At 33.8% G+C, this 26,478-nt stretch overlaps 1 protein-coding gene across 5 annotated transcripts in view; it reads left to right on the top strand.

The window, feature by feature from the left end:
* Positions 1 to 25,828, top strand: part of LOC129789041 (zinc finger protein chinmo) — a 44,666-nt gene extending 18,838 nt beyond the window's left edge. The window contains exons 2-9 of one of the 5 annotated variants that reach the window (XR_008750421.1): positions 8,802 to 8,928; positions 14,282 to 14,692; positions 14,798 to 14,972; positions 15,050 to 15,130; positions 15,953 to 16,103; positions 16,288 to 16,534; positions 17,028 to 17,344; positions 19,499 to 25,828. Coding sequence is in view for 2 of the 5 variants with exons in the window: in XM_055825656.1 (XP_055681631.1) it covers positions 8,811 to 8,928; positions 14,282 to 14,692; positions 14,798 to 14,972; positions 15,050 to 15,130; positions 15,953 to 16,103; positions 16,288 to 16,534; positions 17,028 to 17,269 (1,425 nt within the window). In the remaining 3 variants the exon portion in view is untranslated. Of the gene's footprint in view, positions 1 to 8,801; positions 8,929 to 14,281; positions 14,693 to 14,797; positions 14,973 to 15,049; positions 15,131 to 15,952; positions 16,104 to 16,287; positions 16,535 to 17,027 lie in introns of all 5 variants that reach the window. The other 4 variants (XR_008750420.1, XR_008750419.1, XM_055825656.1 and 1 more) reach the window with 4 other exon arrangements.
* The last annotated feature ends 650 nt before the right edge of the window (positions 25,829 to 26,478 follow it).

Genomic DNA, 26,478 nt, shown 5'->3' with positions numbered 1-26,478 from the left:
TTTTTGAATTTGGCGCCGGAAATGTTGTATGAAAATGATTTCTTCGCTTTGCAAATTTTTCTTTTGGGTTTGATGAGAGCTCTCCATCTATATAATAAAGAAAGGTCTGTTTGTTGGTAATCTTCCGTCGTGTTCGGCTATACAAATCTACACCGTTTGACCGATCGCGATGAAATTTGGTACAGAGGCTCCTTATATCAGGCGGTTTCGAGTGGCCGTATTCATTTTCCCCCCAAAGCCCCCCTTCGGGTAGCCCCCATATAACAGTCATGCATTTTTTGCGAATTTTTGAATTTCGCGCCTGAAATGTTGTATGAAAATGATTTCTTCGCTTTGCAAATTTTTCTTTTGGGTTTGATGAGAGCTCTCCATCTATATAATAAAGAAAGGTCTGTTTGTTGGTAATCTTCCGTCGTGTTCGGCTATACAAATCTACACCGTTTGACCGATCGCGATGAAATTTGGTACAGAGGCTCCTTATATCAGGCGGTTTCGAGTGGCCGTATTCATTTCCCCCCCGAAGCCCCCCTTCAGGTAGCCCCCATATAACTCTCATGCTTTTTTTGCGAATTTTTGAATTTGGCGCCGGAAATGTTGTATGAAAATGATTTCTTCGCTTTGCAAATTTTTCTTTTGGGTTTGATGAGAGCTCTCCATCTATATAATAAAGAAAGGTCTGTTTGTTGGTAATCTTCCGTCGTGTTCGGCTATACAAATCTACACCGTTTGACCGATCGCGATGAAATTTGGTACAGAGGCTCCTTATAACAGGCGGTTTCGAGTGGCCGTATCCATTTCCCCCCCGAAGCCCCCCTTCAGGTAGCCCCCATATAACTCTCATGCTTTTTTTGCGAATTTTTGAATTTGGCGCCGGAAATGTTGTATGAAAATGATTTCTTCGCTTTGCAAATTTTTCTTTTGGGTTTGATGAGAGCTCTCCATCTATATAATAAAGAAAGGTCTGTTTGTTGGTAATCTTCCGTCGTGTTCGGCTATACAAATCTACACCGTTTGACCGATCGCGATGAAATTTGGTACAGAGGCTCCTTATATCAGGCGGTTTCGAGTGGCCGTATTCATTTTCCCCCCAAAGCCCCCCTTCGGGTAGCCCCCATATAACAGTCATGCATTTTTTGCGAATTTTTGAATTTCGCGCCTGAAATGTTGTATGAAAATGATTTCTTCTCTTTGCAATTTTTTTGGGTTGATGAGTGGCTCCAATCAACGTATAAATCATCACAATTTTTTTTCTCTAAAATTTGCGCGAAGCGCAAAACCCCCCGCGAAGCGGGGCGAGGAAAATTGGAGCGAAGCGACAATTTACCTCGTTTAAAATAATCAGAACATTAAAGATTTTCATAAAAATTAAAATTGGAAAATTATTTTTTAAATCTTACTACAAAATTAAAGACAAATCAATATAAATTTTAAAGAATGTTTTAGAAAATAAATATAGAAAATTAAAAAAATAAAAAAAACCATAAATATTGAGACACTTTTGCACATTTCTGTAATTTAAGCGCACTGTCCATTGTGCTACGAACACATGAACGTGCAGCAGATGAGCTGAATGGTGTATATATGTTATTTTCATGGTAATTCTATTTTATTTCATTATTCCTCCAAAAATTGTAATTACGCCATTATGGCCAGCAGTTGCTTTCGGTCGCGGGGAGGAAGGTGGTGGTGGCCAGAAGTATGCTATATAGGTACATATGCTCTATGTGGAGGAAGAATGAAAGAAAGAAAAAAAATGAGCTCCAAACATTAGATCTATCACGCTTGCATGCGCATTGCTGGACCGTTACACGGCAAGTAATCCACGAAATGAGATTTTGGGGGCCCCTTTGGCAATTGCAGCATAGAATATGAGCTATAGGTACAACGGTGGGGGCCTATCGACTCCAACCCTGCCCACCTCTTCATCGTCAAGAGTGCATAATTATTGGTTCATGCGCAATGCGTGGTGCGTGATTGTGAAAATAATAAAATGCGCCTTGGTACTTCCTCTCTTGCCGCTCTTCCTCCTCTGGGCCAGAAATTGCCGAAAAACGTCGCATTGAAATTTCCAGTCATGCACGCAGAATATTTTGCCTCTATTAACCCTCCCGCACCATGCTAGAGGTCCCCTTTTTTGGATGCCTAGTGAGATGCCTTTGAAGTCTCTGAGTCGGCGGCAGACCTCTAAGAAAGAAAAAAAAAGCTCTCACAACTGTATGGTGCAATATGGTACTCCATTTGGGTAATGAGTAACACTTTGGGGGCACTCCAATGAGTACCAGATAAGAATGGAAAGAGTTTTGCAACTTCCACACCCGAATAAATGCATAAAATGCGATTCAGTTGCCGAGAGAAGGCAATTAAAAGTGCCAAATTAAAATCGATCGAGCGGAGAATAGTGCCGCCCCATAGAAAAGCTCAAAGTTATGCAATTTGTTTGTCTGGAGAGTCTACCATTTAATGCAACTTTTGTCCGTTAATTTGCATTACTCACGTATAGTCTGCATTTTCAAATTTGGACGGGTGGAATGGGGGAGGGAGGTTGACTTTTGACTTCGACATCCTCTGTCGAGGAAGTTTTGTGGTGACTGCTATGTACGAATAAACTGCAGAGACGTGAAATGCATGTGAAATAGAGCAATAAATCACGTTTATTTCATTTCTGACCGAGCTTTTAGTGATCTGCTGGAAAGTTTTCACCTTGTGTGCAGAGTTTTTTTTTTAATTCAACTGTATGCGCAAAAAAATTAAGCACCTAAAATAAAATGCAGTTGTGCATAACATGGCGGGGAAAGGTTTGCAAAATTACTAATTAATCCAAGAGTGGGGCTAAATGAGGCACATAGATTAATTTCGAATTTACAAGATAAGTTTGTTGTTAAAACATTTTACGATCACTAGATAGTTTGAGGAGTTCATTAATAATATTAATGTATTTTTAAAGAGGAATAAATAGAGTATAGGTAAGAATTTAAAAAAAAAAGCTTTAGAAAGCTCAAGACTAGAGCTTGATAAAAAACTGAAGTATATTCTGATATTTAATAATCTTCAACGATACCTAATGACTCAATTTTGAATCAAATCTAGAGGAGATCTAAAAATAACTCCTACCCTTTAATTTGAGCATAAAAAAATTTACAAGAAAATTATGATATGCGAAACCTCTGCTACAAAGCTATATGTATCATCTGAATGGCTATACAAAAGAAACATCATTTACATTGTTTCTCAAAGTGTGTGGAGTTTCCAAGGAATTTGTGGCAGTGTTCTTGCCTAAAAGCAAGTGTCCTTGGAGATGATTTGGCTGAAACCACTATAAATGAACAAAAAAAAACTCGCGCTGTGGATTAGAAATGCATATTCAGTCGGCATTTCCGTTTTGGAGCGCGAATGAGCATAAAAAAACGGAGGCACAGCGAAAAGACCTCTGGTCACATCTTTGCCTATAGATAATTGATGTGATTTGCATAAATTCGCACGTCTGAGCAGCCAAAAAAGCTCAAGTGGCGAACAAACGAGGGTGTCGCAATGCTCCAAAACGTTTATGTGTCCATTTTAGCTGCACAAATGACCTTAATTCGGCCTCTTTTTTTTTCTATGTTCCTCATGTGTATATGTCGTATGTGTGCTCTCCCAAAATGCGACTCTATGAGGCGTCGTATCAAAACTGATATTTAGCATGGTGCGCGTAAAAGTCTCGGCTATGGTGCGTTTCAATGCGCTCGGCGCTTTAATGGGTTTTGTTTTTCATAATGACCATTAAATAGTTTTGACCTAAGAGACCGCGTTCGGACCTACTTTTTCTGCTGAATAATAAATTGGGCGGCAATTCTCTCTCTCTCTGTCGAGCGCAATGTGTGCAACTTTTCGTGTTGCTATTGCTTTCGTCATTTTTTTTCTCCTCTTTTTCGCCTATCTCCCTCAATGACTTCTTATTCCACTGATGCGTTTCGCTAAGAAGTAAAAAAAAAATTAAAGAGTAAGAAAAGACTGTGCTGTGAATTTTTTCGTGGGTCTCTCTATGCCACTGAGTATGTGTGAAGTGTGCAAGAGTGGATATTATGGGTTTTTGAGAGTCGCGTTTCAATCCAATAAATAATACAAAATAAATAAACTGTTAGTGTTGGTTTCACGATGACGCGAAGCTTTCGACGGCTCTCGCGGGGCCACGTGTTGTGTGCATTTGGAGTTAATTTCCCAAAATGCGGCCCAATCTGCAAAACTCTTGTATATGTGCGTGTCGAAATCACCACAAAATTTCAAAGATGATGATCCCCGCGGTGGGCCCCAAAGCATGATGCACACAGAGAGAGAAAACATGCAAACAAGGTGTGTTGACGATATACCAAATTCATCTTAAAATGTTTAAAATTTACCTTCAAAAACTGTTTTATCGGTTTTATCAAAAAAGTTTAAAATTAAATTTTTAAAACAAAAAGTAAGTTTCAGAGAGTAGAAGCTTTTTAGAAACTTTATGGTTTAGCCAGAAAATTAGTTTAAGATCAACATTTTGGCCAATAAAATTATTTCTTAAACAATTTGAGCTCTTAAACGATAAATAAACAAAGAAAATGTGTATCTCCGAATAAGTTTGAGCAGAAAACAATAAGATGAAATGATCGATGCCCACGGAAATTCGATCAATCTCGTCGTACATAGGAATCAGTGTCGGCTTGGCGGAGATTAGGCGCATATAGTGAGATGAGATGGGAAAAAGTGAAATTACAACCGGTGTCTTGCACAACAGAATATACGTGTGAAATGCTTGGAATGGCTTCGAGGTAGAATTGATGGGGAACTCATGCAATTGAAATGCGTTAAACAACTCCGAAAAATCTCTCTTTTACCAAAATGAGTTTGTTCTCTGCATGGATTTCATTATGTATACCTCCGTGGCCCGCTGAATACCCGTGCGCGGTTAGAATTCTGTTGGATGACCGCGTTGAGGTGAAAAAAAGTGCATTCCCAGAATGAATCGTGATTGTGTGTTCTCCGTATTTGATGAATTTGATTGAAGGTGAAAAAGTCGTGCGGGTATGCTCCAGAGATTTTTGGAGCCAGATGTTAGGAATCAGATATTTATGAAATTTTTATGCTATATCGAGCACCATTGTTGTGTACATTGAGTGTGTTGACCTCTTGTACGCTCAACGAGAATATTTGTATAAGAATATTAATTTAGAATATTTTTGAAAGAATCCTAAATTATGATTAAGTTATGAAACTTTCAAAGAATTCGCGAATATTATATATATATTCGTTATAATATCTTATTATAACCAGGATTTTGTCTGCCGACAAAATCCAGAATATCTTATTATAACCAGGATTTTGTCTGCCGACAAAATCCAGAATATCTTATTATTACCAGGATTTTGTCTGCCGACAAAATCCAGAATATCTTATTATAACCAGGATTTTGTCTGCCGACAAAATCTGAATATCCTATTATAACCAGGATTTTGTCTGCCGACAAAATCCTGAATATCTATATAATAAAGAAAGGATTTCGTGTCTGTACAGCTATACAAATCTATACCGTTTGACCGATCGTGATGAAATTTGGTACAGAGACTCCTTATATCAGGCGCTTTCGAATGGCCGTATTCATTTTCCCCCTAAAGCCCCCCTTCAGGTAGCCCCCATATAAAAGTCATGCATTTTTTGCAAATTTTTGAATTTGGCGCCCGAAATGTTGTATGAAAATGATTTCTTCTCTTTGCAAATTTTTTCTTTTGGGATCGATAAGTGGCCCAAATCTGCCTTTAAACCATCATAATTTATTTTCTCTCTGAAATTTGCGCGAAGCGCAACAAATCCCCGCGAAGCGGGGCGAGGTAAATTGGAGCGAAGCGACAATTTACCTCGTCTTATTATAACCAGGATTTTGTCTGCCGACAAAATCCAGAATATCTTATTATAACCAGGATTTTGTCTGCCGACAAAATCCAGAATATCTTATTATAACCAGGATTTTGTCTGCCGAGAAAATCCAGAATATCTTATTATTACCAGGATTTTGTCTGCCGACAAAATCCAGAATATCTTATTATAACCAGGATTTTGTCTGCCGACAAAATCCAGAATATCTTATTATAACCAGAGTTTTGTCTGCCGACAAAATCCAGAATATCTTATTATAACGGATTTTGTCTGCCGACAAAATCCTGAATATCTTATTATAACCAGGATTTTGTCTGCCGACAAAATCCTAAATATCTTATTATAACCAGGATTTTGTCTGCCGACAAAATCCTGAATATCTTATTATAACCAGGATTTTGTCTGCCGACAAAATCCTGAATATCTTATAATAACCAGGATTTTGTCTGCCGACAAAATCCTGAATATCTTATAATAACCAGGATTTTGTCTGCCGACAAAATCCAGAATATCTTATTATAACCAGGATTTTGTCTGCCGACAAAATCCTGAATATCTTATTATAACTAGGATTTTGTCTGCCGACAAAATCCAGAATATCTTATTATAACCAGGATTTTGTCTGCCGACAAAATCCAGAATATCTTATTATAACGAAGATTTTGTCTGCCGACAAAATCCAGAACATCTTATTATAACCAGGATTTTGTCTGCCGACAAAATCCAGAATATCTTATTATTACCAGGATTTTGTCTGCCGACAAAATCCAGAATATCTTATTATAACCAGGATTTTGTCTGCCGACAAAATCCAGAATATCTTATTATAACCAGGATTTTGTCTGCCGACAAAATCCTGAATATCTTATTATAACCAGGATTTTGTCTGCCGACAAAATCCTGAATATCTTATTATAACTAGGATTTTGTCTGCCGACAAAATCCAGAATATCTTATTATAACCAGGATTTTGTCTGCCGACAAAATCCAGAATATCTTATTATAACCAGGATTTTGTCTGCCGACAAAATCCAGAATATCTTATTATAACTAGGATTTTGTCTGCCGACAAAATCCAGAATATCTTATTATAACCAGGATTTTGTCTGCCGACAAAATCCAGAATATCTTATTATAACCAGGATTTTGTCTGCCGACAAAATCCAGAACATCTTATTATAACCAGGATTTTGTCTGCCGACAAAATCCAGAATATCTTATTATTACCAGGATTTTGTCTGCCGACAAAATCCAGAATATCTTATTATAACCAGGATTTTGTCTGCCGACAAAATCCAGAATATCTTATTATTACCAGGATTTTGTCTGCCGACAAAATCCTGAATATCTTATTATAACCAGGATTTTGTCTGCCGACAAAATCCTGAATATCTTATTATAACTAGGATTTTGTCTGCCGACAAAATCCAGAATATCTTATTATAACCAGGATTTTGTCTGCCGACAAAATCCAGAATATCTTATTATAACCAGGATTTTGTCTGCCGACAAAATCCAGAATATCTTATTATAACTAGGATTTTGTCTGCCGACAAAATCCAGAATATCTTATTATAACCAGGATTTTGTCTGCCGACAAAATCCAGAATATCTTATTATAACCAGGATTTTGTCTGCCGACAAAATCCAGAATATCTTATTATTACCAGGATTTTGTCTGCCGACAAAATCCAGAATATCTTATTATTACCAGGATTTTGTCTGCCGACAAAATCCAGAATATCTTATTGTAACCAGGATTTTGTCTGCCGACAAAATCCAGAATATCTTATTATAACCAGGATTTTGTCTGCCGACAAAATCCTGAATATCTTATTAGAACTAGGATTTTGTCTGCCGACAAAATCCAGAATATCTTATTATAACCAGGATTTTGTCTGCCGACAAAATCCTGAATATCTTATTATAACCAGGATTTTGTCTGCCGACAAAATCCAGAATATCTTATTATAACTAGGATTTTGTCTGCCGACAAAATCCAGAATATCTTATTATAACCAGGATTTTGTCTGCCGACAAAATCCAGAATATCTTATTATAACCAGGATTTTGTCTGCCGACAAAATCCAGAACATCTTATTATAACCAGGATTTTGTCTGCCGACAAAATCCAGAATATCTTATTATTACCAGGATTTTGTCTGCCGACAAAATCCAGAATATCTTATTATAACCAGGATTTTGTCTGCCGACAAAATCCAGAATATCTTATTATTACCAGGATTTTGTCTGCCGACAAAATCCTGAATATCTTATTATAACCAGGATTTTGTCTGCCGACAAAATCCTGAATATCTTATTATAACTAGGATTTTGTCTGCCGACAAAATCCAGAATATCTTATTATAACCAGGATTTTGTCTGCCGACAAAATCCAGAATATCTTATTATAACCAGGATTTTGTCTGCCGACAAAATCCAGAATATCTTATTATAACTAGGATTTTGTCTGCCGACAAAATCCAGAATATCTTATTATAACCAGGATTTTGTCTGCCGACAAAATCCAGAATATCTTATTATAACCAGGATTTTGTCTGCCGACAAAATCCAGAATATCTTATTATAACCAGGATTTTGTCTGCCGACAAAATCCAGAATATCTTATTATTACCAGGATTTTGTCTGCCGACTAAATCCAGAATATCTTATTATAACCAGGATTTTGTCTGCCGACAAAATCCAGAATATCTTATTATAACCAGGATTTTGTCTGCCGACAAAATTCAGAATATCTTATTATAACCAGGATTCAATACTTTTGAGGCAGTATTAAGAATTTTCAATTAATTTAAATGTTTGCACTTCCATGGAATCTGATACACTATAGTTCTAAGTAAAGAAAGAAAAAGAGATGACCAAACTAATTCTTCCCCATTTTTTTCTTCTTCCTGTAGGCCATCGCCATGGACCCACATCAGCAGTTTTGCCTCAAATGGAACAGCTACTCGTCCAATTTGGCGCTTACCTTCTCGAATTACTTCAAATCCGAGAGTTTGGCCGATGTGACGCTCTTCTGTGGAGGTGAGTGGCTTTTGAGATTAAGGATATAATGTCCAGGAACTGTGGGGACAGTTGCCGCCGCAACTTTTTCACCGCGGAAATGACATTTCCTGTGATGTTTGTTCTTCGTGAATTGATTGTGGTTTTTGCGAAAGCTTCCTGGGGGTGGGGGCGTTTTTGAAAATGAAAAGCGATTAAGAGAAACAATCCCTGCCGTGAAATAAATCGCAGACACAGCAGTGTGAGGGTGAATGGGGTACTCGAGGAGTATTATGAACGACGAATTGAATACCTGTCATGCGAGATGAAAATTGAATTTCCTCTCAACTTACACCCATTGTACCACGAGAGGATGTCCAGGCGGATTGGGGAGCTTTTAAGTCCCCTTTTTTTCAATTGAATATTTGCACAGATATTAAATTTAAACGTGTATTTTTTTCCATTAATTTGAAGTACTTTTGGGGAACTCTTTGGAATGAAAGTAATCTTGCGGCAAAAAAAGTAGCAATTAAGTGATTAAAATTCTTCACGAATTTTCTTCTTGTTAAGCTCATATAAAAACTTATAGCAGAATTGACTACACATTTTACGAGATTCTATTCTTATAATTTTCAAGGAAATTTTCTTAACTATGATCATTAGAATACTCGCATTAAAATGTTAAGAAAAAAACTTTAGCAGGTGTTCCTCTTCGTTTTATCTCAAGTTATACTTTTTTAACGGATAAAGACAGCTTTTTTCCCAGATAAATCTTTAATTTATATTAAAAAAAAACTATACAGCTGGATTTTCCCTTATATAACTCATAATACTTCGTATTATCTATTGGATTTTCCTTCCGGGGGAACTTTAGGATTTTATTCTTATTTTGACGCCCTTGACAGAATTTCGGAAGCTTCCTTGCCACCAGAGACTTTGAGATTTCCTCGTCTGACGATACGGACTCGGACTATCTCCTCACCTCTCGGCTAAGCTGTCGTCTGGCCGGATTACGTATTATGCGCGATACTTTTCCAAATCAATGTAAGGATGTGTCGCCATCCGGACACGTGAGTGTGGATGATTCCGGTTGCCCGATACGGGGAAAATGCTTCGTCGATATTTGAAATTTCAATTTTGCGTCTAAACAGAATCCGGAGGGGTTGCTGATTTTTTTTATTTCTATGAAATGGGAATGCTCTACCACCTCAAACCGTCATGATCTATACCGCCGTCAGTCAGTCGCGTACGATTTTGTTCCCATTCTTTGGTACGCGACTCAAATCCACCCTCAATCATCATCCACCCCCAGGGTGGGTTTGTATTCCGATGGGATTGTGTCTCTGTATATGTAGAGCACCCAGTTTTCCCTCATCACCACAAATTTTTCCACACCGCACAGACACATGGTGTGCTCTCGGTGGAAAAGTCTTCTATGCGGTGTCAGAGAGATTTTTCCTCAAAAGAGTATAAGGAGGTGTGAGTGAGAGCGAAAAAATATTATTTCTCTATGTATATTTTCGGCAAGTCGACGGAAAAGTCTTCTTTATGTATTAAAATATACGCATACAGACACCCCCATGGAGAAGTGTAAGAAAAGTAAGCAGTAGCAGAGAGAAAAAGGGCCGAGACTTGGGTGTGTGTGTGGGTGTTTTCTTGAGCCAGGTCCGGGATAATGCGGGATGCGAGAGCTTTTTTCGGTGGTTTGGGTGGGGTGGGGTTTTTATTTCGACTGAATATGGTGATGCCTGTTTATTATATTCGGATGTTATGTGGTTTGGGGGTAGACCAAAAAGGGAAAATGGTACAAACAGCGGATGATTTATGGGTGGCTGTAGTAACCCCCCACTGGAGTTGTGTCTCTTCTTCTTTTTTAAAGCTCATCTCCCATGAGTACCTTTTCCTTAAAGCTCCTCTGCAGTTGCGATTTCGAAATTACGCGTACCCACCCTTAAAGTTAAGGAGAGAAAAAGGAAGGATTTCACGAGGGAGATGAACGCGAATTTTTGGCTCAAATACGCATTTTACCTGAGAGTTTTCTCCCCTTTTCGCCAAGCAAAAGGGTGGATTTTCTCGGTGTGCTTTTTTTCCACCAATGCCGAGTGATTGGATTTGAAGGTGGAAAAGCTTCCTCTCTTTCCCGTCGTATCAACCCTCTTCAAATAACTGTGCAGTGAATGCGAAATTGAAAGGATTAAAGTGGTTGAGGATGACTCCGGTGCGAGGGTGGGTGGACGAGAAAACCACCCCCCATTACAATCATTCCATCATTCGCGAGGGTGTGAGCACTGACAGAATTTCCGCGAGGAATGGGGGGAACAAATAGCACTGGATGGGCTCTCCATCAAAGGCTATATACATTAGCAAAATACCCAAAACATTCCAGCAGCAGCGATGGGGGATGGAGGGAGAGCTTTTTGTATATTTGTTTTATCGCAGAGACACATTCTCTGTGTGTGGAATTTTTTCACTGCCCATTTTCATTTCCCCGAGAATACCGGGAGGAAATACGTCCAAATTGGCTGAGCCGTTGATGCTTTCAATGCGCATTTAATTCTTCAGAAAGACACCCCCTCACATACCCCCATTCAATCATACTCTTCACGCAAGGGATGAGGACTATTTTTTGTGCAGTATTGAGGATATATGAAGGGTCGCTATCTTGTTCGGTAGTTGTTTGTTATTTTTGTCGCATCGGGTTGTTTTTGTAACATTTGCAAATGCATCAAAGTGGAAAAGAGGGGATCAATTTGATACATTTCATGAAAGATGAGAACCCCATATAGAATATTAAATAGTATTGTATGTATAAAGCTAGGAAAATAATATTTTGCACATACATACATATTTATGCTATATATAAATTTTGATTATAACTATATAGATAGATAGATATATAGATTTATATAGATTTATATAGAAATCGATAGACATCAGTTTTAATTGAAAAAAAACTCACATAATATATAATTAATGACATTTTATCGGCATCTATTGAACGAATTTTATTCGAATCAGAAGCGAAATGAAGAAAGATTTATTAACGAATATTAGTAGCTTCTAAGGTCGTTTAAAGTCAGTTCCTAGATTTTTTTTTAAATACATGGAAATGCAAATTCCTTTATAAAGATTTGAATTTTTATTTTTATACATGGATTATAAAAAAAGAAGATTCAAAACTATTTTTATTATAATGTCTGAAGGCAACAAAAAATCTTCAAAGCTTTTTTTTAAACTTCAAATTCTCTGCTGCGAAATTGCGATTCTTTCGACGCAAACTGGCATGTTATGCAATTGAGATAAACAATTCACGAGCAGTGTGTCAAAGATAGGTCTTTTTTTTTCTACTTCTTCTTCATGAAGAATGTGTATTTTTCTTCCTCATCTCCGCCCCCTCATCGCGCATGCAGTGCTGTACTGGCACAACTTCTTCTATTTCTCTGCCTTCACCGCGAATGTCATGCAAAAGGAAGGCATAGAGCGCGCATTTTTTTTTGTATTTCTCTTTCTTTAAAAGAATATGGGGACGAATGCTTCCAAGATCTCGCATCCGATACTGTGTACATGCGAGCAGCATCTATGGGGGCGCAAATGTGTTGGCTGTGTGCGTGTTATGTGAATTTTTTTGGGTGTTTCTTACAAGAAGAGGCCGAAAAAAAATAAATAAAGCGACGCGCGTTTGATGCAATTTCTCATGTGTGTGACCTAATTCCGTGGCGGTGGAAAAAAAACTGTGTCACACTCACATCGATAAGTTGGTGCGCCTCAGCGGAAAAAATGCGCGCTATTATTAAAAATGATTATTCAGAGGAGATTAGAGAGCCACCCAAAAACGCGCCCGGGGGGGCTGGGCGGTTCACGGGGGGAGCGACACAGCACCAAATGGGCCCCCCAGAAAGTGCATTTGTATGCGAGAACGACTAACGAATAGGAATTGTAAAAATAAAACGCAATGGCAATGAATGATTTGCCATTACACTGGGGCTTTTTTTCCACATCTTCATCTTCTGAAGCTACGGTGCTAGGAAAAAAGACGCATATTTATTTGCTATGTGTGCTGCCGCAGATGAGGAGCCTCCGTGTTGCGGATATTTCTCTTGCCTAACATGAAGATTTTTTTTATCAATGTGGTTTGAAGAACTTCTTCCCAGAATAAAATGTGGAATTTGCTCATACTTTTTTGTCCCACCGCTGTAAGAAAGATGAAATATATTGCATTTTAATCTTATATTTCTCACAGAGCACAAAATGCTGTAATTCCCTCAAGGAGTCATATCTCGGTAGTTGATTATGTAAGCACAAAATGTGAATGCATTAGAGTATCTCATATAAACATAATTCATAAAACAATAAATAAGACTCTATTTATTTTGCGATTAAAGTATCTTGGAGCGTGTAAATTAAAATAAGAGAGAAAGAGAAATTTGTCGTTTATCTCACCACAGCAACACTCATACACCCTTTTTTTCACCAACAACCATACATTGTGTTCTAAGAAATGAGAAATAAATACTAATATAAATAAAAACACGATAAATAATTTGCCCGTACAAGATATATTTGCACAAGTGAGCACTTTTTTTTTGCTCGCGAGGAAATTAGAGCTGAGCGATCATAAGCTGCGAAAAAGCTCACACGCGCAAAAAAAGCTCAGCTGCACCGCCATAAATTGGGGAACTGGTACAGACTCGTGGAGCATGAGGCATTGAAGAGTTTAAGGTTTCACTTCACTTTCAGTTTTGCCATGAAAAATTAATAATTGGTAATAAATTTCCATTGCGATCATTATTCAATTTTGCGTACTTCTTCTGCAACATTATTGGCAATTGCTCAATTTTACTATAGACCTGCTATATATAAATGATATGTAGAGATACATATGTATGTATATAAAGTTAATTTACCTTACTTAACGTTACTCGAACTTGGCTAAAATGTATTAAAACCAAATGTTTAGAAGTAGGAAGAAAATAAGAAGCGCGCAAGTGGAGACGCCTGGTATTACCTGGCGGCTCCACTGTACAAAGGAAAAAATTAAATTTTAAGTTTAGATTTTTAATTCATCGAGAATTTCCCAAGAAATTAAAATATTCATTAAAAAAGCTTTTCTCTTTGAGACTTTTCTTCAAAATTATGTGTGATTTATAATATTAACAAGTTTCTAAGAAGCTAATTTTGCACACTCCACATTAATTTCAATTGAGTTAATTTAAATGAATATCAACGAAGCGCCCACTCGCGCCACAATCACGTGTCCTCGCATTATTTCACCATTGGAATTCGACATTTAACTCTATTGGACTTATCGTTATGGGTGCGATAGTGCATAGATTGGTTCACTTATCGGCACTCTTTTTCCCCCCTTGATAACGTATTGTATTTTTTTTCATTACAGGAACAATCTTTAAGGCACACAGACTAATTCTGGCCGCATGTTCGAAGCACTTTGCCGATCTTTTCCAAACAGCCCCAATCAATGGGTCATGCTGCGTGATCTTGGAGGCCACATCGGCGGAAAATATGTCAGCATTGTTGGAATTTATGTACAAAGGGGAAGTTCATGTGTCGCAGGAATCACTAAATAGCTTCCTCAAGGCGGCAGAGAGTCTGCAGGTGAAGGGCCTGTCGACGGAGCATGGAAGATTGGCAGCAGCTCCATCAAGTGGGGTGCACGATGTACCACTGGAGTCACCAACGGGTAGTTCTAGTCGACGACAGGGTAGAGGAAGTCTCAGCGGGTCTGGGAATCTGGGACACACAGGGATAAAACAGGAATGCGATTCACTTATGCATCCCAGTAGTGCAGGTCAGTAATACATAAAAATTCATTCTTTTGCTCAATCTCTGTATGAGCTGGTGTCCAGTTGACGGAGGAAAGTCGTAGAGTTGATGGGAAATTTTGGTCTTACAGGTTTAGCGGGATTCCATTCCTACATCTCGCCAATGTACCGTCCCCTGCCATACGACCCACCAAGGAAGAGACCCCTGCGGAGTCCCTACATCGAACAGGAGGCCCGAGGAAGTGTCCTCAGAGATGGCTCTAAAGGTAGTGCCGGCAATGCAAGTCCCATAAGCAAGGGGTACAGGTGAGAAAATATTTTTTTTGCAATTATTTAAATCTCTGTATGTTAATTTAAAAATTCTCCTTCGTGCTTTTCAATAGACCTGGGAGCAGTGCTTCATCATCGGCACCCACCGAAGCTGATGCTTTGCAAACAGAAAGAACATCACCGCAGCAATCAAGGTGAGTTTTTCATCTAAGCATCAAAAATTCATTTATATGCGCAAGTTCCTGGTCTTTGATTGAGAGTTCTTGAGATCTTTTTGTACGCGAGAAGTTTTTTTTGCTAGAAATTTTGCAAGAAACCTGTGCGAGAAACACGATGCTATTATGATGACGTTTGAATGCTAAAAAAATGTTATTCTCACAGAGTCACGAATTTTCAGTCTTGCAAATTATAATTTGATGGGGGGAAGACCCAGAATATATAAATAGAAAAAAATGTTATGCATGGAAAATTTGCTCAATCATAGGTTTGTTTCAAGAAAAAAAAATCAATTTATTTCTCTTCCGGGAAGGAGATGAAAATTTCTGAAGTGTTTTCAATAATAAGATTTATCAAAGGGATATGAAATAATGACCCAACTAGCACACACTGACTAAAATGATAAATTTTCGTTGAATATCTTCCCTCTATTATTCATAATGTATTTAATTTTACAAAAGAAAAGCCCTAGCTTTAGTCATAAAAATCAAGAAAAGGGAGTAAAGGCTACAAAGCTATATTCCATAACTTACCCAACTAGCATAGAATAGTCGTGGCAAGTAACTTTTTTTCGTATTAAGGATCTTTTCTATTTGTTGGAAAGTTTCCAAAGAAGAGAAATAAATTCAAAATCTTACAGAAAAAAGCCAAAACGTCACAATTCATAGCTTTGTAGTTGAATTGGGTGTTAGAAGAGGGAGGAGGGTATAAAAGCTTAGAAAAAGACGAGACGGTTTGAAAGGAAGAAAATTGGGGAGAGAATATTAATGGTGTAAAAATCTTCACATGTGCGTGCACAGCAGATATGAGAATCACAGCCCACCAAGCACAACAGCAGGAAACGGAAACACCCCAACGGCGATTGCTGACCGAAGCGAGAGGAGTGAGCGGAATGGAGGAAATGCGACGGACCCCATCGATGATGATAAGGATGAACGAGATTCGAACGATGTGAGTTGTGAATTTTAATTTTGTACACCCATACAGACAGTCTCCGGGATTTACAGCCACCCCTAAACCCCTTCTTATGAATGGGTGGTGGCTGGGGGTGCGTTTCATGGAGCCTGGTGACAGTTTGAGTGGTTTGTATTGTCTGTCCGTGTTCAATAAATGGGGAATGTTTTTGCTCATGCAGGCCGGTGCTGAGGATTTGAGGGTAAAAAATGAAATTGACTACTCACCCCCGCCGCCGACGCTCAGCACAAATGCCCCGCCGACGCCCACAACGCCCGTCACCTTCGTAAGCGCAAAGGGTACCACAGAAACCATCGATGGTGGCCTCCCCGGTGGACTTGCCTCGCAGATCGCTACCGCAGACATGCTCAACGTTTGGACGGCCTCAAAGCTGGCCAACAAGGGTGGAAGTGTCAATACGGCTGATGGTAATACCCACCTCTTTGTATATCTACACCGCACCAAAAAAAACCCTTTTCTTTGTCACTCAACCGACTTAATCCTAACCCCAAGGATTTGCGATATAAATTGCAAAATAAACGAGAGTGGATTTTCGTTTTTCCGTAAGAGGTTCTAATTGCTAAACAAATCATATATTAATGTATTAATAAAGTAAATAATTTAATGCAGGGGCTGATTTATCTAACAAAAGGGTGGCTATTGATTTGAAATTTACATTTTTTTGAATAATTTTATTCCTCAAAAGGAAAATCTCTGATTTGATGCAATAATGTTCTGTTTTGAGAAATTTTCTTTTCCTATCAAAATGTGACAACTTTTCCGAAATTCTGTTCTTTTTTTTGAAAAAAATATATGAAATTTGAAACAAAGTTTCAACAAAAATTCACAAATATTTAACAAATAACTTTTTAGTGAAAAGTCCTTTACATAAATTTTTCATTTAAAAAAATGTTTTTTCAGGTAAAAAACTAAAATGTCCATTCTGTGAACGACTCTACGGCTATGAAACAAACCTGCGAGCCCACATTCGACAACGCCATCAAGGTATCCGTGTCCCATGTCCCTACTGCACGCGAACCTTCACGCGGAATAATACGGTGCGAAGACATATCGCCCGAGAGCACAAGCATGAACAGTACAACATAAACAGCATAAAGTACGACCAGCACCAGATGAGTCAGTTGCAGAGTCACACACAGTAGACCCAACTGAGGTCATCTCAAGCCCAAAAGAGACAAAACTGAGGCTCCCATCAGAACTATATCTTCATGCTGAAGGTAGGGCAAGTCGCGGTAAAGTTAAACACAAAAAATGAAAATAATGAAAATGGGCTGTTTTGAGAAATTTTTGCTACACAAACTCTTTTGCTGTGATCTGCAATGAGATTCTATTGCGATTTCTTCCAGAATTTATTTATTTACTTCCTCCCCCCAAGAACACAAGTTATAAACACAAACCAAATGCAAGTTACCCCCACAAGCATAATCCCAAAAAGAAATAAATAGAAGAATTATAGTTACCGCCCTCTAAATTGAGGGATATTGATACAACCCCTTCCCAGTTATTAAGAAAAAAACACAAAGAAAGACATAAACTTATACGAGATCACACTTCCAAATGATCACCGCAAGTGTCGTTAAATAAAAAAAAAAGAGACAAAGTGAAAGAATATTTTTATTGAATCATAAACTCAATTTGTGTACATAGTGTACAATTTTATAAAGAAAAAAATGAGGATTAAAAACGTGGAGATCATAGATACTGTAATTTTGCAATAATTAATTGACATATAGAGAACAGCGTTAATAAATTATTCTAATATTAAATTAATATATTGATATAAATGGATAGTAATATATTGCTACTTATTGAACTCAGAGTACCTGCTACAAACCAAGTTTTATTGTCTTCAATTTTTTTCTCTCTTTTCAATTTTTAAACAAAATTCTATGCTTCGTTTTTCTTTTCAATTGATTTGAATTTTAAAAAATCTGTACTTTTTTTCACTCAAATCATAAAAAGTAATTAGTCTTCTGATCAGTGAATTAGTCCTTTGTTCTGGATCATTTTCCAAATTCATTTCTCCTGAGCAAAAAAGCAAGTTTTCCTGATCAAAAGTTAAGATTTATTAATGAATTTTCCTAATAAGGGACATTTTTTTTATATACCTACCTATCTGAAAGCCCTCGACCGTTACAATATATTTTTCTGTTAATTTAATTTTATTTTTTTTTAAAGAAAATAAAGGAGAATAAAAACAATTTAAATGTACAAAACATAATCAATCAAGTGCTTTTATCTGAGCCATATTTCAATGGGAAATTAATTTTTGTGTTTTTATTAAAAATGGAATATTTTTAGCAAAATGGAAGATCACAACAATAGATCAAATAGGATTATAATTAAAAAGAAAAAAACATAGAAATAAAGAAACTTAAATGAGATGCCACAATTTTACACATAAAAAAATCAAAAAAAAAAAAAAAGAAAATAGAGCTGCCCATTGAATTTCCTTTCCGATTGCGGCAAAATAAACAAAACTGGATGACTTTTCATAACTGCCAAAACTCAGTGAGACGATTTTTTCAATGCAATAATACGTAAAAGATAATTTTTTAAATTTTAAATAGACAATGATTAAAAATAAATGGATAATTGAAACAAACCGGTGCCTCCCAGAAACAATTTGTAATAATTAAAATGCAAATTGAAACTTAAAGTCGTGAAATTCAATTTACCTGAATATCCTACGGAATCTCATTGCATTTTGCGATCACATCATGAGGGGTGGTGGTGAGTTTTTCTCACAATAAAAGCAAATGAAAGGAAGAAAAGGAAGAGAGTGGTATGAATTTTTTGATAATAAAATTATCACTGAAAGAAAAAAAAGTAATGAAAGCTGTTGGGGCAATTTAAGTCCATTAATACAGATAATATATAATGACTTAGTACTGTAATGTCGATGAATGTAAGTATATTGGACGATATAGTATCGTCCCATGGAGATGATTCCTTCCACTCAAGATTGAGGAAAGGAATCAGAGAGAGAGAGAAGAAATAATTTTTTTTACAAAGAAAAAATTATGAAAATCAACCACGCAATTCTTGCTAGTAAAGAAAGTTACCGAGTTTTATATTTTTCCTTTGAAAAAATATAAAAAAAAAGAAATCGAAGAATTTTTCCTTCGACAAGATGAATTTTAATAAATTTAATGAAGAAAAAAATTAACCAGAAATATAGTGTTATGCAAAGTGAAAGAAAACATTAATTGCAATAGTTACAAACAAATTTAATTAAAAAAGGAACGGATACATGAACAGGGTGATAATTTATTGAAATAAAACGTGAAATAATGTTAATTTATTGAATGAAAAAAAATGAAGATACCATTTACTATTAATTATTATGATTATTATTTTTTTTTATAAAGGTGACGCAACAAAGAGTTTTTTGTTCTCACAACGCCCAATGCATAATACGATGAATTTTCACAGCTCACACGATAACTATGAGACAAATAAATAAACGTGAAAATGTCGATGAAAAAAGTAAAAAAAAAAAATACAATAAAAATATCCCAGTAAATTTCTGTGATCTTAGACGTTCCCAACTGTGCTTGCGAATGTTTAACATTCAGCAGCATGGAACGTCAACATAACTTCTATTTAATTGCTACAATTTATTTTATTTTATATTTTTTGTGTCAATTAAGAAAGATAATTAACTATTACTTATGAAAGAAAAATATTTAAATTAAATGATAGTACGGAGAAAATTGTTTTGTGCACCTCTGATGCAAATTTCTCATATTTTCTTTTCACTTCTTTTTTCTCCTTTTATTTTTTTTTGTACAAAGTACAAAATGCATCAGAGAACACGAATTTTTTTTTTAATAAATTATAGTTTAACTTTCCGATTTTTAAGTTTCTTTAATTAAAAAAAAAACAATACAGATTACAATTGACTCAAATACCTCAAATATAAGACGCTGTAATATTATAAATAGTTTTTCTTTTCTCAACGGAGAAAATTTTTCATTTACCAACTACCTCATTTTTTTAAGTGTTTTCTACAAAGACATGTTTTTTTTTGTAATGTTTAATGCAAACAAACTACCCTCAACGCAATAGAGACTCATAAAAATAAACATAATCAAAGGTTTTTTAGATGAATCATACACATTCCTTTCTTTGTTAAATTTTTATCTACATATAATATAAAACCCTCCCTCCACCCTCTGAAATAACCTTCCTCATTAACAAAGTTGAAATAGAATTTATCAAGTGAACTGTTTTGCAATATTTTTAACTCAACATAATAGACAGGAAAAGCTCATGCTTTTTAACACACATACTGTTACGTAAAAGCCTTACGCCGTGAAGAATGAAGCAAAAAAAATAAAGAAAAAACGTGTAGATCATCTAATCCACCAAAAGACAGCAAAATGTCCTTAATTTAATTTTATTAATTGCACGAATGGATTATTGAATTTAAAAAAAATAAAAAAGGTACTGTGAGTGTATGACAAAGTCATTGATTTTGAAAAGAAAATTATAATTTTTCGGCTTAAAAAAATGGAAAACTTTCATGCAAAAAATGCAAAATAAGAAATCAGTGGAAATTTCTTTTGGGATATAAAAAATTGCAAAAACTCGGTAAGAAAAATAATGAAGATAAAATAAATGTCATGTGAGAAGCAAAGAGGATGGATATTAAAAAAAAGAAATGGTGACAAGTTAAAATTATATAATCATAAATGGCGGGAAAAGAATAAAAATATGTAAATAACAGAAAGTATAAGAGAAAAAAATTAATGGATTTTAGGCTAAAAAATGGGCGTAAAAATAATAGCTAGGAATTTGTAAAAAAAAAAAACTAAATATGATGGAAAAAATCTAGCACTATGTCCGGAAATGTTTGGAATATAAAAATATGATGAAAAAATGTTTAGGCTAAAAATTTTTAGGTAAAAAAGAGCATAGTTTATTCCATAGTGAGCACATTTCTATGTTATTTCATTATTTTTTGGTTAAAAAAAAATTAAACGATATGCTTCTCGTTTTTATTTCGGAAATTGTGTCGCCATTTTGCTTTTTAAATTCGAAAGGAGAAAGAGGTATGATAGAGAAATTATTGATAAAAAAAATATATTGAAAATGGAAATTGGAAAATGAAGAAATATTCCACGTAAAATTAAAATAGTTCTTTATTCAGGAAATTGATTTTTTTCTGTTAAAAATTGCAAAATCAATTATAGCAAAAGAAAAGCAATTTTCTGAATAAGGTCCTTAAATATAAAATAAGCTAACGAATTTGTTTATTGTGCTTTTAAAATTTATTTCCCAAATTATGATTCATGTTTTATTTTTTTCTATATTCTTTTTTTATTTCCTTTAACCATTTCCTTTATATGAAAAAAAAAGTCTAATAAGGACTAAATTGAAAAAAAATCGTTATTTCCTTGTTACTTTTCACGTTATGTTAAATTTTTGCAATTTATCTAAATTTATTCTTATAAAAATTAAATACATTTCGGATTCTTTGGTACGAATGAATGGAAAAAATATGTGAGTGTTTGGTTGCAAAAAAATAATCCCTAAATATAAATATTTGGCATATTCTTTTCTCAAAATTCTTTAAGAAAAATCATCAAGGCAAAAAAATTGGAAATCCATAATATTTCAATTTATTTTTTGATTTATTTTCAATATACTTCCATGAAATCCATAACAGTAGCATTGTTCTCATCCACCACTCCCCCTGCAATCCATTACACATCCACCTCCCAATACCCTCCCAGTAATATGTAATTGTATATTTTATAAGATGAAAAAATATAACTATAAACTCAACTAGTCACACGTGCAACACACTCAGGTACAACACAAAAGATAATTCTGTTTTATTTCTCTTATTTAAGGCAAAATTATAATGATGAAAAAATATATCAAAAATGCAACATAAAAAAAATCTGAAATTAACACAGAAATAATTTGGTAAGGAAAAAATAATATATATTTTAGAAAATAGTAGAGAAAAAACTAACATTAATCTGTCATTTTTACTATATCTTTATCACACTTTCCTCCTAAATATCTAATTAAAAAAAACTAATATGCAAAAGAGGTTTTAGAATCACAATGATAAGAAAAATCTTTTCCATGTAAATAGCATAAATGGTCTTATGTTTAATCAAAATATCCGTTAAACACTGACCCACAACTCTGTGCCAAACTCACACAATAGTAAATGAAACACTGTTTCTTTTTCTTTAATAAATACCTACATTTTAATCATCCCTCCCTCTCCCATAAAATATACCCTTTATGACCTACTTTAGGTTTTCTTTATAGCTCCTATCACAGTGATAGGAAATTGATTTTCACAAGCAAAAGAAATAGTTCTTAGAAAGGCACTTGCAGTGGCAATAGAATCTCCATAGAAAATGTGCTATTTTATGTAGCAACATTCAGTATATAGGTTCAATAGCATGAAAAATAAGCATAAAAGAAAATTAATGAAAAATGCTTCCAGAAGAATTTCCAAGCAGAGTAAAAATCCCCAAAGTTAGCGTTGCTGTTAATCATTTTTAAATATAAATGAAATAGAATTATTAAAAGAAAAATAATGTTGTTGTGTATAAATATGAATATTCTATTAATTGTTCTGCATATTTTTGCAATCGTCTCTTTTCTTTTTCATTTTCCTTTTCACCATCAAGTCGTAATAATATTAAAATAGAAATGAAGAAAAAAAAACAAGAATGTTATTTTATTAATGAAGCAATCAATAGGCATTGTATGTAAATAGAGAAAATATTTTCTTTTTTCTGTTATGAAGCAAACACAAATGCAAAAGGCTGCACTTAATTTATTTCCACTGTAAGTTGCCTCCGTCAATAGCAAAGTCAAATAGTCAGATTAGCAATAGTTCTTTATAAATCTCTATATGGTTTCATTCAGTGAGGATTTTTTGAGGATTTAAACGATGATTAATCTGATAGATTTTAGGTTTAGTTAGCAATGTAAGCCTCCTTCTGTCAGAAGTAAAAAAAATCATTGAAGCTCAATAATTTAATGGAAAGTTTTATTGGGGAAAATTTAACTGAATCTTTTAGTTAAATTTAAATCCCAAAGAACTGTGAGAAGGTATCGAAGGTCCTTAAGAATTCTCAACATTTCAAAACCTTTTAATAATATTCTGCATCCATAAAATCCTCACTGAAAAATATCCCTTTCCACAGAAAAGCTCACCACCCTTAAACCAACTGTAAACATTCTTAATAGAAAATCAAAACTGAACCGATCAGTCTCCCTGTCAGTATTTTTGTTGTTTTTTTTCATTTTCAATTTAGTCACATTTCCCAGCATGAAAATATGTAAAAAATGCACAACAAATTGATTAAAACAAACCCCAATAGTCTGTTTCATAGTGCCGGATATCTGTTGATATCCAAAAGAAATAAAAAAAACAAATAAACTTCCGTAACCTCATGAAATTGAAACAAAAACTTACAGATCCTTGATGAAAATAATGCAATTGAGGAAAAGAAATATTTTTTTAAGCTTTTCTTAAATCTTTATTCAGTGAAAAATTTAATTTTTAACCGCCCTATTAAAATTGAAAATATTGTTCAATTTAAGTTGATAAATCAATAATATAAAAATCAAAGAAATCTCTTAAAGTTTATCAAGGAAAAGTCCAGATTTTTAAAAGGATTTTTTATAATAAATACTTCTTAAATACCAGATTGCGTTATTTTTAGCATGGATCTGTAAATAGTGAAAAATACGCAATAGGAACTGATTTCAAGTATATATACCACCCTCGCCATTTTTTATAAAAATACTTATTGAAGTAAAAAAGAACAATTAGAGGATTTAGAAGATTTTTCTATTAAAAAAAAATAGTAAGGAATATTTTTCTTTAAATAAATAAATTGATAAAAATATTACAGACTCTTCAACTAAAAAAAAACTATATTACTATATTACAAAATATATTGCATATTGCCGTATACTGAATCTATATACTTTTATTATCTACTGTAATATTTGTAATATTGTATAAAAATATTTACAATATCTCTTAAAGTAAAAGAAGGTAAAAGAAAAGTAATTGAGAAAAATCATAAGTAAAAAAAAAAATAAATTGAATATATTGTGGAAGAGAATACCATTGTGAGCCATTAAACTAACAAGAAATAATAGCCATGTGAGAGAAATAGATTAAAGAAAAATAAAACACAAGAGATATTTTTTACAAAGTATATTTTTTCAGTACCCATTTACAGTACTGTGACAGTTTTATTTGTAATTTTCACATTATTGTTTTTCTTTTTTATAAATAACACAACAATCACATACCAACAGTTGATGCTTTTTATTTTAAAAAAAATAGAGAGAAATAAACATTTTTTACAGGAACAGAATGAAAAACAATAGCAAAATAGAGCAGATATTTTATTTTATTTTTCAATAGTGTTACAAAAATGTCTATATAACCAATGTTACAGCAAAAAAAAACTTATTCTCTTTTGCACTGTAAATAGATCTGAATTTTTTTACGAGAAAATAATAAAAGAAATAGTTGCAATATAATGCCTAAATGGAATTTTGTAAAAAGAAAAATAAAGAAAAATCAAGTTCAATGTGAATATTTCTTCCATAACAAGAAAAGAATGTTGCTAAAAGATAAAATTAGATTTTTTTTGAAAATAAAAAAATATGTATAAAATACACCAGACGCAATAGGTTAATAGTACAATAGAGGAGTTTTTCAGATTAAAAAAAAATCTTTGTAAATGTTAGAATAAAAAAAAAGAAAAAAAATAATTCGGCTCCAAAAGGAGTTACGTGAAAAGTGTTGGACACTTCTAAATTGTGTTTTTGAGCCAAATTTTTGATTAAATCATATCTTAATAGCAAGAAAAAAAAGTGAAAAAATATTTCTTTTAGGTTTTTAGAATTTAATTTTGTCGTAATGACACAAAAAAATTATTTTTTGATTTTATGTTTGTAGAATTTGGCGGAGAATTTGTGGTGAATTTAATTAGTTACACCAACTAATTGCAAATAAATGTATAGGTTAAGCTATACGCTAAAAAAACGAATTAAAACCAATTACACAAAGATTAGGATTAGGAATAATTTGATGGAAAATTTTTAAAAGAAAAACATCATGCAAATTCTTTGTCATAAAAAAAAACAAATCACAAATCTAACGATTTATCTTACAATAGAATAATGCATCCTTTCTATCTCAGGGACTGCAATTAATAACAAAAAACAAACAATGCAATAGTATTACTACAAGGTCGAGAAACTTTTGACTTTTTGTACCCGAACTACCTCAATAACGTAAAAAAAATACACCAACATTTTATACAGTAAAAAACTCGGAGGAGTATAAAACTCAAAAAAGTATACCCTTATTTTTAAATAAAAAAAAATGAATGATTTTACTATGAAGAAAATTAAAGTGTGGAAAATGAATAGAAATTGTAATTTTCTATAAAGAAATATTCAAAAAAAAATTGAGAAAAAAATCAACATGTGAAAATGAAATAAAAAAAAATTTAGTTAGATGAAGTTGAGAGAATAACGTTTTAATTTTGAGGATTTATTTTTATGATTTATTTTATGTTGTTCTTAGGAATTGTATCTTATTGTGAAAAGAAACTATGTTTATAATTTTCTCTATGAATAATCTTTTAAAAAATTTAAAAGGAGAAGAAATAATAAGAAATAACAAATTGAAATTATTCTTTTTTTTACTCGTTTTGGATCCTAAGAGAAAATTTGAGAATACATAACATGGAGCTTTTTTGGGCTATTATATATAAAGATACCTACCTACATTTATTATTTAATGGTTTGCTATCTACATATCAACTTTATTTTTGAACATTAATTCTTTTAGAAGAGTTTTCATTAAGCAAAGGTTTTCAATTTTCATTAGGTAAAACTTTTTAAATAAAAAATCATAACAAAGAAATAAAAAAAATGTGGATATAATAAATAACTTAAAAATGGGTTAAAAAAAGTATTCTCAAAATTTCTCTTAAGCAGGGATTGTTTTTTTTTTCTTTCAGTTTCTTTGGATTTTTTTGAAGTTTTTTTTGTGTTTTAGTTCTTTTCCAAACAATGGTAGGTACCTCTTTAATTTTTTTTCTCAGTTTAGAAGTGTCCTAACATTTTAATCTAAAAACGGAATTGGTTTTCTACTAACACTTAAATAAAAAATATTTTCTGTATACAGTGTACGAATGAGGTGTGAATGATATTTTTAGGATCTTTTTTTTTTAAACATTTCAGTATCTAAACTGAAATTTTTAACCGTCCATCCTACGTCTAATTTCTCTTAAAAATAAACATTTTCAAAATTTCACCAAAAAACATCCTTTGGATT

The sequence above is a fragment of the Lutzomyia longipalpis genome, chromosome 2 (assembly GCF_024334085.1).
Source record: "Lutzomyia longipalpis isolate SR_M1_2022 chromosome 2, ASM2433408v1".
In the NCBI taxonomy this organism is placed as follows: domain Eukaryota; kingdom Metazoa; phylum Arthropoda; class Insecta; order Diptera; family Psychodidae; genus Lutzomyia; species Lutzomyia longipalpis.
This window is presented reverse-complemented; position numbering and strand designations above follow the sequence as displayed.